The sequence below is a fragment of the Podarcis vaucheri genome, assembly GCF_965113315.1.
Source record: "Podarcis vaucheri genome assembly, chromosome: 12".
Taxonomy (NCBI): Eukaryota; Metazoa; Chordata; class Lepidosauria; order Squamata; family Lacertidae; genus Podarcis; species Podarcis vaucheri.
In genome coordinates, this window is record NC_138750.1 from 26,204,919 (window position 1) to 26,220,711 (window position 15,793).

At 42.3% G+C, this 15,793-nt stretch overlaps 1 protein-coding gene across 4 annotated transcripts in view; it reads left to right on the forward strand.

Annotated features, from left to right (window-relative positions):
* The window catches only part of COLQ (collagen like tail subunit of asymmetric acetylcholinesterase), a 49,397-nt gene extending 41,925 nt beyond the window's left edge, over positions 1-7,472 (forward strand). The window contains exons 14-18 of one of the 4 annotated variants that reach the window (XR_014212495.1): positions 783-902; positions 2,541-2,664; positions 3,017-3,119; positions 5,260-5,944; positions 5,981-7,472. Coding sequence is in view for 3 of the 4 variants with exons in the window: in XM_082193450.1 (XP_082049576.1) it covers positions 783-902; positions 2,541-2,664; positions 3,017-3,119; positions 5,260-5,329 (417 nt within the window). In the remaining variant the exon portion in view is untranslated. Of the gene's footprint in view, positions 1-782; positions 907-2,540; positions 2,665-3,016; positions 3,120-5,259 lie in introns of those variants that run through there. The other 3 variants (XM_082193450.1, XM_082193451.1, XM_082193449.1) reach the window with 3 other exon arrangements.
* Positions 7,473-15,793: the final 8,321 nt, after the last annotated feature.

A 15,793-nucleotide genomic window follows, 5' to 3' on the forward strand; every position in this document is an offset into this window, starting at 1 on the left:
AAGTAGCCGCTTTGGTCAATTTGATCTGGGCTGTGGGTTTGTCAGTGCAGACAATACAGAGCTAGATGGATCAATAGTCTGATTCGGTATGGGGCAGATCCCATGTTCCTTAACTTATGGGCAACTGTGGAATGGTGCCTGTGATGTGACTATGATGCAACCATAACTACCTCCTCCCCCTGTCAATTCTGGAGTTAAACAATTTAAAACAAGTAATTGCTTAAGTTACCTCTTCATTTGTCTCAAACTTTGGAGGTTGTTTTCTCTCACCTTCTAGACATGGAGCACCTCTCTCCCTCGTTCTTTTTCTCAAAGACTATTCTACCTACAGAAAAGAGTCTCTATTTTCGCTTGCATGAGGATGGGCAGATAGCAACACTGGTTACGTATTAGGCTAGGCCTAGGAAATCTGCCACCCTCAAAACTTTGTCAGACAAAGCTTCCATCATCCCTAACATTATTGCTGTGCTGGTGGGGGCTGATGGGAGTTGGAGTTCAGTGACATGTGGAGGATAATTCATTCCCCACCCCCTGGTTTTCATTATTAGTGGAGTGTGTTCATAGTATCGGGTTCCTGGTCCCTTGATTAGAGCAAACAGTACATTCCGCTTAATTACAAGTGGTTTTTTGAGGTCAACGGGGAAGGTTTCAGATAATGCAAATCCTTCAGATTTGGAACTGGTCTCTAAATTTCCATTGCCACTTAGTATTCTCTCCTACAGTAGGTGTTGCGGCAGCCTTGTGTCTTCTCCAACTCCTACTTTTTTATTTCTCTTTTCCAGATTTTTGTAGTGAATAATCAGGAAGAACTGGACAGGTTAAACACAGAAAACGCCCTAGCGTTTCGTAGAGATCAGAGATCTTTGTATTTCAAAGATGCTTTTGGATGGCTTCCGATTCAGGTAGGTAGGTAAATAAATGATAAATAAATAGTGCAAGTTTTGTAAGCATTTCATTCCATTGGAACTAAAAAAAATTATGTTTAAAATATTTATTGGGTGAAGTGAATTTCTGCAGCAGATGAACTCTCAATTGTCCCCTGTCCCGCCCGCCCCCCGAATATATATCAGAAAAAGCAAATATCACTGAACAGAATATGGCAGACATAAACAAAACAAGTGGTCTATACCAAACCCCCTCCCCAACATTTCTCCGATGAAAATAGGGACGTCACATTTCATAATGATCATTTTACTATTTTTACCTCACACATCTTACTGGGTTGCCCCAGCTGCTCTGGGCAGCTTCCAACATATATAAAAACATAATAAAACATTAAACAATTTTTTAAAAAATGTTCCCTATACAGGATTGCCTTCAGACAGCTCAGGGGTTGGATAACTCTACACCCTCCAACATTTCTCCAGTGAAAATAAGGACATCCTAAGGGAAAGTGGGGCATTCTGGGATCAAATCAGAAACTCGGATGGCTTCTGTAAATTCAGGACTGCCCCTGGAAAATAGGGACACTTGAAGAATCTGCTATACATGTGTATCTGTATAATGTGAAAGGGCAGTTTGCAGGGCGATCCTAATCCCCAGATCAGCTGGCTGGAGGGAGTTAGGATGGGGCAGAGAGTTCCTCCAGCAGAGCAGAGGGCACCTCTGTAGGCATAAATCTATTTCTGCCAGCAGTAGGCCCTGAAACAGGCATCTAGCAATTGGGTGTGTATGTGTCAGACCTGGCCTCGAATCCATTGGACTCAAATTCCCTTCATTATTCCAAGAGGCTTCAGGATCAGGAGCATCAGCTACACCATTCAATCACACACACACACACACACACACCCCCAACACATACACACATTTCAGATGCGATGAATTATATGCCATTTCACTCCACCACACTATCCTGCCTGCGATTTCTCTGCCCAACTGCAGTCCTATATGCACTTATAGGGGAGAAAGTCCCCTTGCACACAGTGGGGTGTGCTTCTGAGTATGCACGCATGGGATTGCACTCTTCAGTTTCAGAATTGTGTAGATAAATATCCCATGCTTATCTGTACCACAAACTACAAAAACCATTGTCCTGTTATGATACTCCATAATCAGTCTTAAGGGATACAGACTGCAGAACAGTACGTTTCTTCACCTCATACTTAAGACTGAAGCAATTAAGGGAGAGACTGATCAATCAATCAATCAATCAATCAATCAATCAATCCGCAGTCTGTGCTAGTCCTGAGGGTCCATGATTCTATGATCGCGGGCTATGTAAAAAAGGGAAAGGATTTTAAAATACACACCCTTCAACCTAAATTCACTGAACTCCTCAAGGGTAAGTAAAGACCTGCCATAAAATAAAATGGTTTGCATTCTGGTTTGGATGTAAATTGTTAGAGGTTCTGGCTGTATTCATATTACAGCTGTGAGGACTCTGACACAAACATTTCCAGCGGATTGTGCATTTGGCTGAAGTGGCAGGAGCAGACACCTAATCTTCAGCAAGTGAGAACAGGAATCACATGTTCCTTTGGTGCCTCCTTTTCCAAGATGTTTATAGTTCCGCTCAAGTATCTGTTTCGTGTTTATTCCAGCAGCTCACTCCTTTTTATCCTGTGGACTACCCGCTGGAAGATGGCAGCACCTGTGGAGACGGGGTCCTCCAAGATGGTGAAGAATGCGATGATGGCAATAACATAGTGACCGATGATTGTATAAGTACGTTTGATGTTACCAATTCTCGTTTTCTTGCTTTAATATACACAAGGATTCTCAGATAAATGGAAAGCCTAATTCATATACTTCACTTATCCACATGTGATCTGGATAAAAAATCAGCAAAACACTCAGGAAAAGCTACTTTCATTAAGTGGGAAAGAGCTGGTATTTTACTTTTCAACAGATAGTTTTGTAAACATACACAGGCAAGCAAACTGATTAATCTTGGAGTTAATGGGTGATGTGGAAGAAATTTCACGCTGTCCTCTGACATGCAAGGAGCTAGCTAGCAGCTGCAAATAACCCCATTTATGTATTTATTTACCTTTCTCTTTTATTTCGGGTTTATTAGAATGTCGCCATGCTTATTGTGGAGACGGCTACCGACATGAAGGTGTAGAAGAGTGTGATGGGAAAGATTTTGGATACTTAACTTGCAAAACGTATCTCCCTGGGTAAGCCAAATTTAAGTTATTTTTGTCACATCATGGGAGAGTATGATTCGTTTTAAAAATCCACAAAAGATTGGACTGGGAAGGAAGATGGAGGCAAAGGTCTGTTTTCATTGCTTTGCTCCACCAGGAACCAATGGATGGTTGGTTTTAGTGGGGGGGGGCTGATTCCTGTGGCCCCAATCACATGTTGTCTGTGGTTGCTTGGAGACAAAGGGAGGGATCCCTCTTCACCTTGAATTAATAGTTGTAGGGAAGTAACTGGCTGTGCCTCTCTATGGTCACCCCTTCTTCCCAGTGGTCATTTCAATGATGATGATCCAATCTCCCTTTGTTTTACCTGGTGGGGAGGAGAATTGGGCAGGTGGAAGATGGGGTAGAAATATTCTGAGGAAGTGGGTACAGTGGTACCTCGGGTTACATACGCTTCAGGTTACATACGCTTCAGGTTACATACGCTTCAGGTTACACACTCCGCTGACCCAGAAATACTGCTTCAGGTTAAGAACTTTGCTTCAGGATAAGAACAGAAATCGGGCTCCGGCAGTGCAGCGGCAGCAGGAGGCCCCATTAGCTAAAGTGGTGCTTCAGGTTAAGAACAGTTTCAGGTTAAGAACAGACCTCCGGAACAAATTAAGTACTTAACCTGAGGTACCACTGTACTTTGGTACTAAAGCTGTTGGGACACAATAGCTAGCTCCGCAGATATGACCCACCATGGGACTTCAAGAAACCACTGGCTAGAAAGACCTAGGGAGACCTAGGTCTCATGCATCAAGGCATCTTGGGGTGTAGGGACAACGTCCCCAGATTTGTTTCACTTGGCATCTCTAGGAAACCGAGGAGGAAGAGGAGGCTCCGCCATCATAGTCCTCTTCTCTCTCATGCACCCAAAGCTAGTTACTTACAATTACCTTATGTTGTTGGGAATATCCCCAAGAGTCATGAGAGACTCATAGATGCATAAATTTTAACTGAAGCAGATGGAGAGGCCACCTTTGTTTTTGTGCAAGTGTAGGACGTCTCTACTGTTTGCAGATTCTCTCCCCACCCGATTTAGGCACCCATGAAGTCTACACTTGAATTACAAAAGAGCTAATTAAGGCTGTGGTTGCTGTTAGCCATCAGTTGTACACTGGAGTGAGCTAAAAACATATTCATGCGGTACAGAGCTGTAGTGCTTCTCTTTAGTCCAGAAGGGAAATTGAGGTCACACCCACACCATACATCCATGGCTTCCCCCAGAGAATCCTGGAAACTGTAGTTTACCCCTCACAGAATGACCATTCCCAGCACCTTTAGAAAACTACTGTTCCCAGGATTCTTTGGGGCAAGCCATGCGCTTTAAATGTATGATGTAAATGTGACTTTAGCTGAGGCCTTTGTTTGCTTGTAATCTGACTTGCATGCATTGGTATTAATAGCTTCTTCTGGTCAGCAGTATTTTACCTGCAATAGCTGTAGCTGTCAGGTATCATTACGATCTTACAGGAAACATTCCATTTGCAAATGAAATTATCTGCAGAGTTCTCATGGCTCCTGAAAGAGTAATGTGTTAATTGGCAGGAATAAAGAAAACCCAAGAGTCAGTTCTGCAAACCCTCGTCTGTATTAACTCTCAGGATGTAATTTAACTCCTTACAGCACCTTTTACATCAATGGGACTCGATAAACAGACATTTTAGGAAAGCAACCGTAAAATGTATACACGTTAAAGGTTGATATTTGGTCAAGATTTTGAAAACCGAGGCCTTTACTTCAGGATTTTCAAATTTCCAGACATGACAGCAGCTGTGATAATTGTGCTTTGTGAATCTGCAAATAACTTCATATTGCCCTTTGAGCATCCTGTTAATTGGATGCATAATGAGATATAGGTTAAAACAAAGCTTGATATTGGACTGTATTGATTAAGTGTTCAGTTGGCAATGTTATTGCAAATTGTACTTTATTTTGTGCCGCAAATCATGTCTCTGCGCAGCCTTTTTTGAACATCCCTCTGTCTAACGTATTTGCCTCGCTGCAAAACGCTGCATTCAAAATCCATCTGTGGACACCCTGATAGAAATAAGATATAAAAACCAACTGGTAAAAAAAGTGTCATGTGTAATAATGACTGGTGTGTGTTCATCTTCTGTCTTAGGTCTTATGGAAAATTACGCTGCACTTCGTTTTGCAATATTGACTCTACAGAGTGTCGATACTTTACATGAAAAGTGAGCCCTGTAATATGTGAGTATCCCACGTACGACATCCATACATCAGGTGCTATGTTACCATCAACCCAAGACTGAGCAATAGAGAAGCAACCCATCTCTATGATTAAAAAACAACAACCAATGTCCTGCTGCTCGTGGTGATTGGAGATGTGTTTTTAAATTGGCTCACACTGGAAGAAAATAGGACCACTGAATCCTGTCTTAGTAGAGAAATGTCACAGTTAAGACTTACTTTTTCCATGGCTGCTTACAGGAGTTCCTCTTCACAACAGGAAAACCAAATAACCGGAATACTGTATTTTACTTCAATACTGTTACTTCATAAAAACACAATTATACCTCAACTTGGCACTCCTAGTCCTACAGATAAGCTCTTTGGGTGTTTTTGTTTTTTTAAAAAAATATTTTTTTCCAGTATAAACACAAAGCATATTCTGGTTGCAGTGTTTATAAGGACTATTTATGGGGGTTTTTTCTCATTACCATGTGAACTTTGTACATGCTTTAGCTGCATGAATCAATCATGTGTTCAAGTGAGAAGTCCCGGGTTTGTATATATTGACTTGGGGCAATTAGGCTGCAATCCTATGAGCACTTATGTGGGGGTAAGTCCCATTAAACTCACTGGGACTTACCTCTGAATAGAGATGCATAGGATGGCACTGTTAGTTAAGTGGAAGAGAACCAGATCGAGGAACTGATTAGCTTTATTTACATTGCAATTCTATGTATGCCAACTTGGAAGTACTCCCAGGTTAAGTGGATATAGGCTTAGAAACAGAAATTGTATAACCACGTGAGAGATGTAAGTAGATTGAAATATATCTAGAGTGACTGAAATGGAAGAATTCAGAAGGGAGTCAACACTTGTATATAATGAATTCTTCAGCGTCAGATTATTACTTTGGGATGCTTGACTCATGTGGGACATGCTCTCGAAAACAAAGTCCTACTGCCCCTTACAAGTTCTTAGACTTATAACACTATATACTGTGTCTAATATGCCTGAAATCTGCATTCTGAATTATGCAACAGAGTGGAGGTTTGCACCTTGAAAAGCTTAGAATTGCCTTAGAGACTATTGTTGCAAAACTGCTACCATCAACTTTCATTTTAGTTGTTATGCCAGGAAGTGTTACTTGCTTTCTCATGTACGTGATACTCAGTTCTACTGGTTTCTACCTAGAAATTGCTTTCCAGTCTCAGCTTTGTACAACAGGATTATTGGCCACGTTCATACATCATCATGGTTTAGTGTGACCTTCATGAGCTGAAATGAGCCCAGGCGATTGTTGGGTTCACACATTCCCTCCATTTTTCTGTCTGCATGGTTTGAGGGAGGACTTCAGCAGTATTTAGGTACTTTCTCTTAATCTCAGGTTTCCATTGCATGTGGACTGGGGATTGTGGTTTGCACTATGCTTAGTTTAAACAAGCCAGTTTTATAACCCATGGTTTGAATTTGGGAAGTTTTTGAAACTGCCCTGGGTTCATATTCCAGTTCATATTCCAGAACAAGCAGAGTTTAAGAGGAACTGAAATTAATCACTGCTGAAATCCTCCCTTCAGGCTAATCAAAGGTAGAGAGGGGAGGGAAAGCACACATGCCCAAACCTTGCTCAGGATCCTTCCAGCTTCTATTTGTCGTGCTAAACCATGGTTTAATGTGAACACAGCCACTTGTGTATATATTCCTATTTGTATAGCCGATAGGAGTCATCCCATAGCGTGTTATTCAGATTACATGTTGTATAGATTTTGTATGTATATATGCATATATATATATATATTCCAAGTGGATTGGTCAGAGATGGTTATGTTATCTTTGAAAGCATTTGAGATAATTACTGATTTCCTTTCTAACAGATACTAAAGAGCAAATTTCATGTTGGAAGTATACTGAGTTAGATACATGTGGAAGTTGCCTTAAATTTAGATAAACCTCTGAGTAAATTCTTCATACAGTGACGTGTGGATTCAGGTTTCAGAAAATTAAGATAGGACATTCTTTTCATATCTGTCAATATTCCCGTTTTCCTTTTCTTTAACGGTCTAAAATGTTTGTTTGAAGTACATGAACCCATGTATAACAACAGCTATTGTTGTTATGTTATGTTACTTCCATAGGAGTTGAATAAGAAAGATATTATACAATTATAATAAAAATTGAAGTAAAACCAACAGTTATGCAGACATTTTTACCGCATGGATAGATGCGTGGATTACAGTGTGAATGCAGATTTATGCTAAAGTAATGTGGTAAGAGTTTTAAAAACAAAAGACAGTGAGTTAATTGGGATGGATATTTCTTATCTGAATTGCTTACAGTATTGTGTATTTTAAGGAAACATAAGTCCATGGAGCTCAGCAGGATATCATTTAATTCCACTCTTAATTTCAGCAGCTTTCAGTGTGCCAAATTTTCCCTGGAACATGCCCAATGATGCTAACTTGCATGGCCACTTGGGGGGTGACATGCGCACTGCATGTGCAGAAGAAGAAACAGGGTGTCTATCAGGACCATCCCACCCATGAGGCAAGGCGAAGAAACCGCCTCAGGTGGTAGGATCCACGGGGGCAGCAGATCCCGATGTGCATCTATATTCCCTCCTTGTTCCTGATACAGATCTATGCCTATCACTTCTACCCTGCCGGGGAGGGGAGCATCATTTGATCATTTGCATCAGGTGCAAAAATGTCTTGAGCCAGCCCTGGTGTCCCTACTGTGTAAACGTGAACAGGGGAGGGTAGGGGGGAGGGAAGAGTAGACTAGAGTCCTTTCCAGCTCCCTCCCAACTCACCGCTGAGCAATGGCAGCCCCGGGCAAGTCTTGGAGCAGTACATGAAGTGGTCTAAGCACAGAGTGGGCGTGACCTGCAGCCTGTGTCCTTAGATGTTCTGTGAGAGAAGTGGAAGGTTGCCCTGTTGCCGTGCTGTGTTCCAGCATGGAAGTGGCACGGCCAGTGCTATTTTTATAGAGGAAGAGGTGCCAGAACTCACCGTGAACACCTCCCTTGTTCTCTTAGAATGGCAATGGCACCCACCTCAGAGGTACCAGCAAGTTCCAGCTGAAAAAAAAAAGCCCTGGGCATAGCATCTGAATGGACTCTGTGGGAGCGGTCATTCTTTGTTATTTGGTTTATGGAGTCTGATGCGGCAGTGCTGGATTTAGGATGGTGCGGGCGGTTCCAGTGCATAGGGCACTGAGCCAAGAGGGCACAAAACAACAACAGCAGCAACAACCACCACCACCAGGGCTCTTTTTTCAGCCAGAACTTGCTGGAACACAGTTCCGGCACCTCTCAGGTGGGGGCCATTGCCATTATAAGAGAACAAGGGAGGCATCCATGGTGAGTTCCAGGTATATAGGAACTCTTACAGGTACAGTGGTACCTCAGGTTAAGTACTTAATTCGTTCCGCAGGTCCGTTCTTAACCTGAAACTGTTCTTAACCAGAGGTACCACTTTAGCCAATGGGGCCTCCTGCTGCCGCTGCACTGCTGCTGCACGATTTCTGTTCTCATCCTGAAGCAAAGTTCTTAAACCGAGGTACTATTTCTGGGTTAGCGGAGTCTGTAACCTGAAGCGTATGTAACCCGAGGTACCACTGTATAATAACACCTAGATTTATACAGGTACCTACTCAATTATTGTGAAAATAAGAAATATTTAGAGGGGGCGCCAAATTTTGTCCTCACTCAGGATGCCGTATTACCAAAGGCCACCCCTTTGGTATTTGCACCATATGATTAGATTAGCAGTTTTTATTTTAATTTCTTCAAAAAGCAAAGGAACTAGCTATGTCCTTAGCGTCACCCAGTAGTAGAAAGCACATGATTTGCACTCAGAGGTTCCCAATCCCTTGGCCTCTCTAGGAATGGTTAAGGAAGGCTAGAGGTTCTGCTAGTCACTGCAGGGCACCTGGTTGGGAACACACACAGGCAGCAGTTTCCTCAAGAGCCATTTGCTGCAGAGTAATTACATGTTCCCGGGAAACATTTGATTAAGGGCTCAAGTTACTGAACCTTCGCTATGTGCTGCTGGCAGAAAGACGGTGTGAAGAAGACAAATGTGAAATGTGAAGTCTTTGTCAGTTCACCAGTAGTGAATAGCGGATGTCTGCTAAATCCATTAGGGAACGCCGCAATTTACTTTGCCCAGACAAAAGCAGCTCAGATTAGAAAATGGGAGTTAGTGGTAAATGCAGATTGACCTCCCTCTCCCCTTCTGTCTCATTTCTAAGGTTAATGTATTTGTACAGTACCCCCAGAGATGTGCACAAGTCCTATTCTCCCCCTTCTCATTTCTATATTGGTGTCTGGCAACACTCCAAGTTCTAACAGGCTGGAGGAAAAAAGTCTTGTGGCATGTTTTGATTGCATTTGTGATCACTGAGCCAGTTAAGAGAGAAGACCTATGGCCAATTTGTTCAGCAATGGAGATGTTGTGTCTGATAGGGTCAGCCAATCGAAATTGTATTAAGGGAATGCACTCCTACTGGAAATTACATTACAGATTTATTTTATTTAATTTCTGGAAAGAAATCAGAAAAAAATAACTTGGTTATTTATGCTTCTTTTCCCTATTAGTTTTTTTTTTGTTTTTTTGTTTTGTTTTTTTTGCTTTTCCAGCAACTTGTGTATATGTGTTCCTCTATGAAAGGATGAATCCTCAGTGAGTCTCCCTCGGGAGACGGCAAACTCTTCTTTCTTGGAGATTTTTAAGCAGAGGTTGGATGGCCATGCATCATGCATGCTTTAGCTGAGATTCCTGCATTGCAGGGGGTTGGACTAGATGACCCTTGGGATCCCTTCCAACTCTATGATTCTATGTTTCTAGGGGTAGGCAGCTGGGGAGGACAGGGATCCAAATAAATGCCATATATCTGAATGTGTTTCAGTCTTGCTAACTCTAGTGCTGCATTTTCTCCTTTCATTAGAAACCAGGAGAGGTAAGGAGACTTTCTTCTGCTGCAAGGAATAACCTTGTGGTCCAGCTCAAGCTTAACAATATAAAATTAAAGGTGACAAGAATGAAACTTGCCTGGAAATCACACCCTTTGATCCAGCTGCCCTAATTTTCCTACTGTACAGGGGTAGATGGTGGTTGGTTACTGTCTAGTGAAGAAGAAGCACACTATCAGCTTGTAGACACTCTCTCCTGGGGGACTTTTTAGAATTGGTCTTAGTTAAGACCTACATGGATTCAAGCATAGGAACACAGGGAAGTGCTATACGTCAAGTCAGATTTGGTGGTTGTTTCTGTTGGAAAATTCCATTCCACCTTTAGTTGCAGACATGGAATAGTTACATGTCACATGTCTGTTTACATACCAGCACAGTCTGCTGGGAACTTCCGTTGTGTGTATAGCTTTTGCTTTAGACTGTCTCTCTCACTGAGAAGACAAAGAGAGAGACGACATGTTTCTTTGTCCTGATTTATGATTAATAAATCCATAGTTGTAGTATGCTTCCACAAGACTCACCCCTATGCTGTGTGCACAGTTTGCTCTACTGATATAGTTTGCCCTAGCTTTGAAGCCTGGGTCACTGATTTATGTCAGATCAGAGGCCAATGGGTCTTTGCAGCGGAACAGCTGGAAGGAGGCTCCCAAGTGTGGGCATTTGCCCATGGAAATCAGTAAGGTTCAATGATCCTTTATAGCATGCCTTCTCTAGGGCTATAGGTCTTTAAAGCAACCCACAGGAAACAATGGGCTTAACTTGCAAAATGAAAATATTAAATTTAAGCATAGGAACCCCCAAAAGTTTCAAAAGTCCACACAGGATGGACTGTTGCAGCTGTAACTGTGTCATCAGCAGCAGAAAGTGTGATAAAACGAGAACTCCACGGAAAACACAGTACTGCAATGGTTTGACAAAGAACATTGCTCAATCACTTGTTCTAGAGCATCCATACCAAAGATGATCCTTGAGGAGATAGAGGCTGGTGTGGGAGCAACCAAAACCTCTGAAGAACTGACCACGCTATTCCTTTTCCATTCTCAAGAAACACAGCCCACCAAGAGATACCCCCCAAAATACTCAAGTGTTGTTGCTACTCTTTAATTACCCATAATATTTGTAGTGAAGCCATGGGATGTGGCAGCTGGTCCACATCATCCAGCCCAGATCCCTTAAGTTGTGAGATAGCTCAGATTTCTCTGTCCCGTATTTTGCATTAAGATAGCTTGGGAGAAGCATTGTGGCGTAACCTAATGAGGATTTTCCATACTGTCAGCACTTCAGAATGAAATGATTTCTCCTCTGAAGGGACACCCGTTCAGCGTTGCCTTAGCTGCATGCTAATTCCAGGCTTGGACACATACTTAACAATCCTGACTTAGGCAGATGATCAGAAGTTTCCGCACTTTATTTAGAGAGGTGAGCTGTGGCAGCGTCCCAGAGCTTGTTTCCTTCCATAATTTAGGCAACCCAGAGATTTGTAGTAAAAAAAAGGGGAATCCACCTGGCCTACGCAAAGGTCAGATAAATCCACAACAGTGTCAAAATAGCATTTACGGCACTCTAAATGCTTATTTTGGTCAAATAAACAGGTAACTTTATCCTTATTGCTGTTCTGTTGAGCTTTTTGGTTTGATGGAATTCGTCTAATAGACTGTGGGCTGGAAAGTTGTTGTTGGGTGTCGATTTCAGTGTGATATACCTGAGCTCCTCTGATATTGAGTTACAGGGAAAGAATGGGAAATTGTGCCTTAGAGAAGACCCAGCAAGACCTAACCATGATAAATTGCTTCTCGGTTGCACGATGGAGACTAGATGCCAGCTGTTAAGCGAAAACCAAGTGGAAAACCATGACCTACTGGAAAATATTTGAGGCATGTCTAGTCTCTGAAGATGAGATACGAGCGGACAATATCAACCCTGAAAACAGATGCTAAATTAATTGGGGTAGGGTTGGCAGAAAGCCACAATCGGAGTGCTGGCGAAGACGAGAGGCAAAAGGGAAGGGGGAAAATATCCACACGCTTTTCAAATCTATTTGCATCTGCACGTACCAATGGGTGGCAACCAAGTTCTACAATATGCTACTTTGAATTCTGTACCAAAGGCATTAATAAGAAAATGTTCCATTGCTTTGTCTGCTTCACCTAGTACCAGGCATAGGAATGGAGCTATTTGGGAACAGTGTAGTCCCTGACCATTGGTCTGTCCTGCTCAACATTGCCCATCCTGCACATTTATAGGATCCTAAGCTTTTCCACAAAAAGCGCTAGGCATATTGCCCACATATTGCCTAGGGGGAGACCTCTCCAGCTTTGAACACATGTTGCATTGCCAAAAGCACAACCCAGTCAACTATTAAGGGGAGGGAACAAAAAACAGCCAAATAAGGACTGAGCAAGCACAAAACGCTGACTTTTGAGGGAGAGTGAAATCAGAAAACTGGAGAGGATAGCTTGAGAATAATGAACAGGACTGTGGCCGAAACCCTGAAAAGGAGTGCTCCACATCACAACATTTTGTTGCCAATGCCATTGGTTAGTTCCATAGCTGACTGGATGGCACTGGGGTCTCTCATCTAGAAATAACCCCATCCCTGATGCTCCAAGCGGTTAACAACATTGATTTAGTTCCTCAACACCCTCGGGGCAATTTTCTAGATTATTTGGAAGAAACCGCTTGCAAGACTAGTTTTGCGGAGTGCGGTTCTGCCTTGAACCAGATGTCTTCACTATTACTGCCGCTTAGTATTCTCTGTATTTTTCAACCCACCATTCCCATCTAGCAGAAGAGATAGACACGCAATTCTGCATATCGTCGTGAAATGAGCGTGCATCCGGATACACATCGAACCAAATGAGTCTCTTGCGGCAAGACGAGTTGTTTTACTGTTTAACTGGGTTCCTCTGGGAGGAATAGCTACTAGCCAAGAGTCCTATGTTCTACTTCCACTGTCAGAGGCAGTGGGAATCACAAGTGGGGAAGAATGATGCTAATAACACACACAGACAGAGAGACGGGTTGATGTTTATTGTATTATCAATACAGTTGTACCTTGGTTTTCGAACAGCTTAGTTATCAAACGTTTTGGCATGACCTGGAAGTGACCATTCCGGTTTGCAAACTATTTTTGGAAGCTGAATGTCCAACGGGGCTTCCGGTTGGCTGCAGGAGCTTCCTGCAGCCAATCGGAAGACGCGCTTTAGTTTCCAAACGGACTTCCAGAACAGATTCTGTTCGACTTCCAAGGTACCACTGTACTTTGTTGGGAGCCGCCTAGAGTGCCTGGGGCAACCCGATCAGATGGGCAGCATATTATTATTATTACAGTACGTCAGGTTACAAACGCTTCAGGTTAGAGACTCCACTAACCCAGAAATATTACCTCGGGTTAAGAACTTTGCTTCAGGATGAGAACAGAAATCGTGCTGCGGCGGTGCTGCGGCAGCAGGCGGTCCCATTAGCTAAAGTGATGCTTCAGGCTAAGAACAGTTTCAGGTTAAGAATGGACCTCCGGAACGAATTAAGTACTTAACCTGAGGTACCACATTATTATTATTATTATATTAGTATTAGTATTAGTATTATTGGAATGGTGAAACTGTGAACACATCTGCAAATTTATCATCCTAACACTTCACTTATGGCTAAAGACAGAATTTAAGATGCCATCCATACACATGAATAGATCTTTGCCCCCTTTCCCCCTTATTCATCAGTGTCTGCTGCTCCTACAGTTGGTGAAGACTGCCCCATAGTGAAAATCTCAGGGAACAGCACTATAACTATTTCCTGAAAAGGCACGGACCACTTGGGGGCTTCATTCCTAGCTGAAGTATCGCTAATGATGGACAAATATGTCAATTTCGGTTCTTTTCATTTCTCATTTTTCCTAATCTTAAATTTAGTTCTCCACATTTCTGCAGCAATTTGCTTTAAAAAAACAAACAAACAAAACCCCTCACAATTTGATATTTAGGTGGCTATTGATGACATTATTTTGGTTTAAGAAGGCCTTCCCTAAAGTGTGACCTAATAATTTTATGGAATAATTGTAGAAATGGTTTTAGTTTACTGAGTTTATTATACTGTACACCTTTTTGGTAGCTTTTGGTTATGAAGCTATTTACAAAACCTGCAAATAAATAAGAAAGCTAAGAAGTCACACAGAAACTATAGCCCACGCTTTGGTTTTGTCTATGCAGAAACGTTTTGTGTAAGAAAACCCTGCCATGCTTAAAGGCTAATCTCTTATTTCTGTCCAGCATCCCACTCCAATAATCACTATATATATGTGAAGCTTCTTAACACCGAAGCCGGCAGCCTAAATAAATCTGCTGGTATGTTCGGGACCCATTTCGTTGCCCTTCTCTTATTGTTCCGCTGCTCTTATCAGCGCTTTCCAAGCAGCAAAGTCCATCTTTCCCCATTATACTGTCCCCAGCGTAAGCCAGGGAGCACTAATCCTGAGCAGCCCCAGGACCCATTAACTGAAGGCTTCAAAAGACAGTTTAATTTCACGGGAAATCTCCCTCTTTGCTGGCAGGGCATTCTTCAAAGACAACTGGAAGGTTTGTCAAGGGTGCCTTCCCTTGCTCCCACTGCTTGGCGCAGAGCTTGGGGGCAAATTTCTTAGGCAACAAAAGGGCAAAATGCAACCATTTAAAGCGACAGTTCCAGATACCTCGTGTTGCGAATCTAAGGTGCCTGATGAACCTTGGTTAGCCCAAACATCTAATTCTAACAGTATAAGTGTAAAGCATACAAGGTGCTTCATTCTGTTACTAAAGCATTTCTTAGCATAAAGTCCCTGATGTAGCTCCCTGTGTGTTTCAAATTTTACATAGCAGAAAGTTCAGCACAAAGCACTGGTCCAATGTGGATTCCCCTCTTTGGAAACCTGCCTGGACTTCAGATATCACCTTATTTGTATCTGCCCATTCTTCTAGTCTTCCAAGAAGGAGCCTGGCATATAGTTTGGAGGCTACATCTAACAAACTAATGGGTCTATAATTGGCAGGGTTTTTCTTATCACCCTTTGGGGCAATTATACTCAGCTTCCACCCTTCAGGTATGCGACCTGAGCTGTTAATGTATGAAAACAATTTTGCAAAAATGTGTGACCAGAAATCAGGTCTTATCTTATAGATCTCCATTGGGATCATGTCTTCTCCTGGAGCTTTATTAGCTAGTTGGCTTGCAATTAGCCTCTTAATCTGATTGGGCGTGAAGTCTGGCATTCTGGCAGTTCTAATAACTGAGTATAGTAAACTTGTGGGGGTGAGTATTTATATTTATATACCGCCCATCTGACTGGGTTACCCCAGCCACTCTGTGTGGCTTCCAACAAATTAAAATACGACATCAAACATTGAAAACTTCCCCCTGAACAAAAGTCAGTTAAGTTGTTTATTTCCTTGACATCTGAGAGGAGGGAATTCCACAGCACGGGCGTTACTATAGAGAAGAAATAACCATCGCAATTTAGACACAA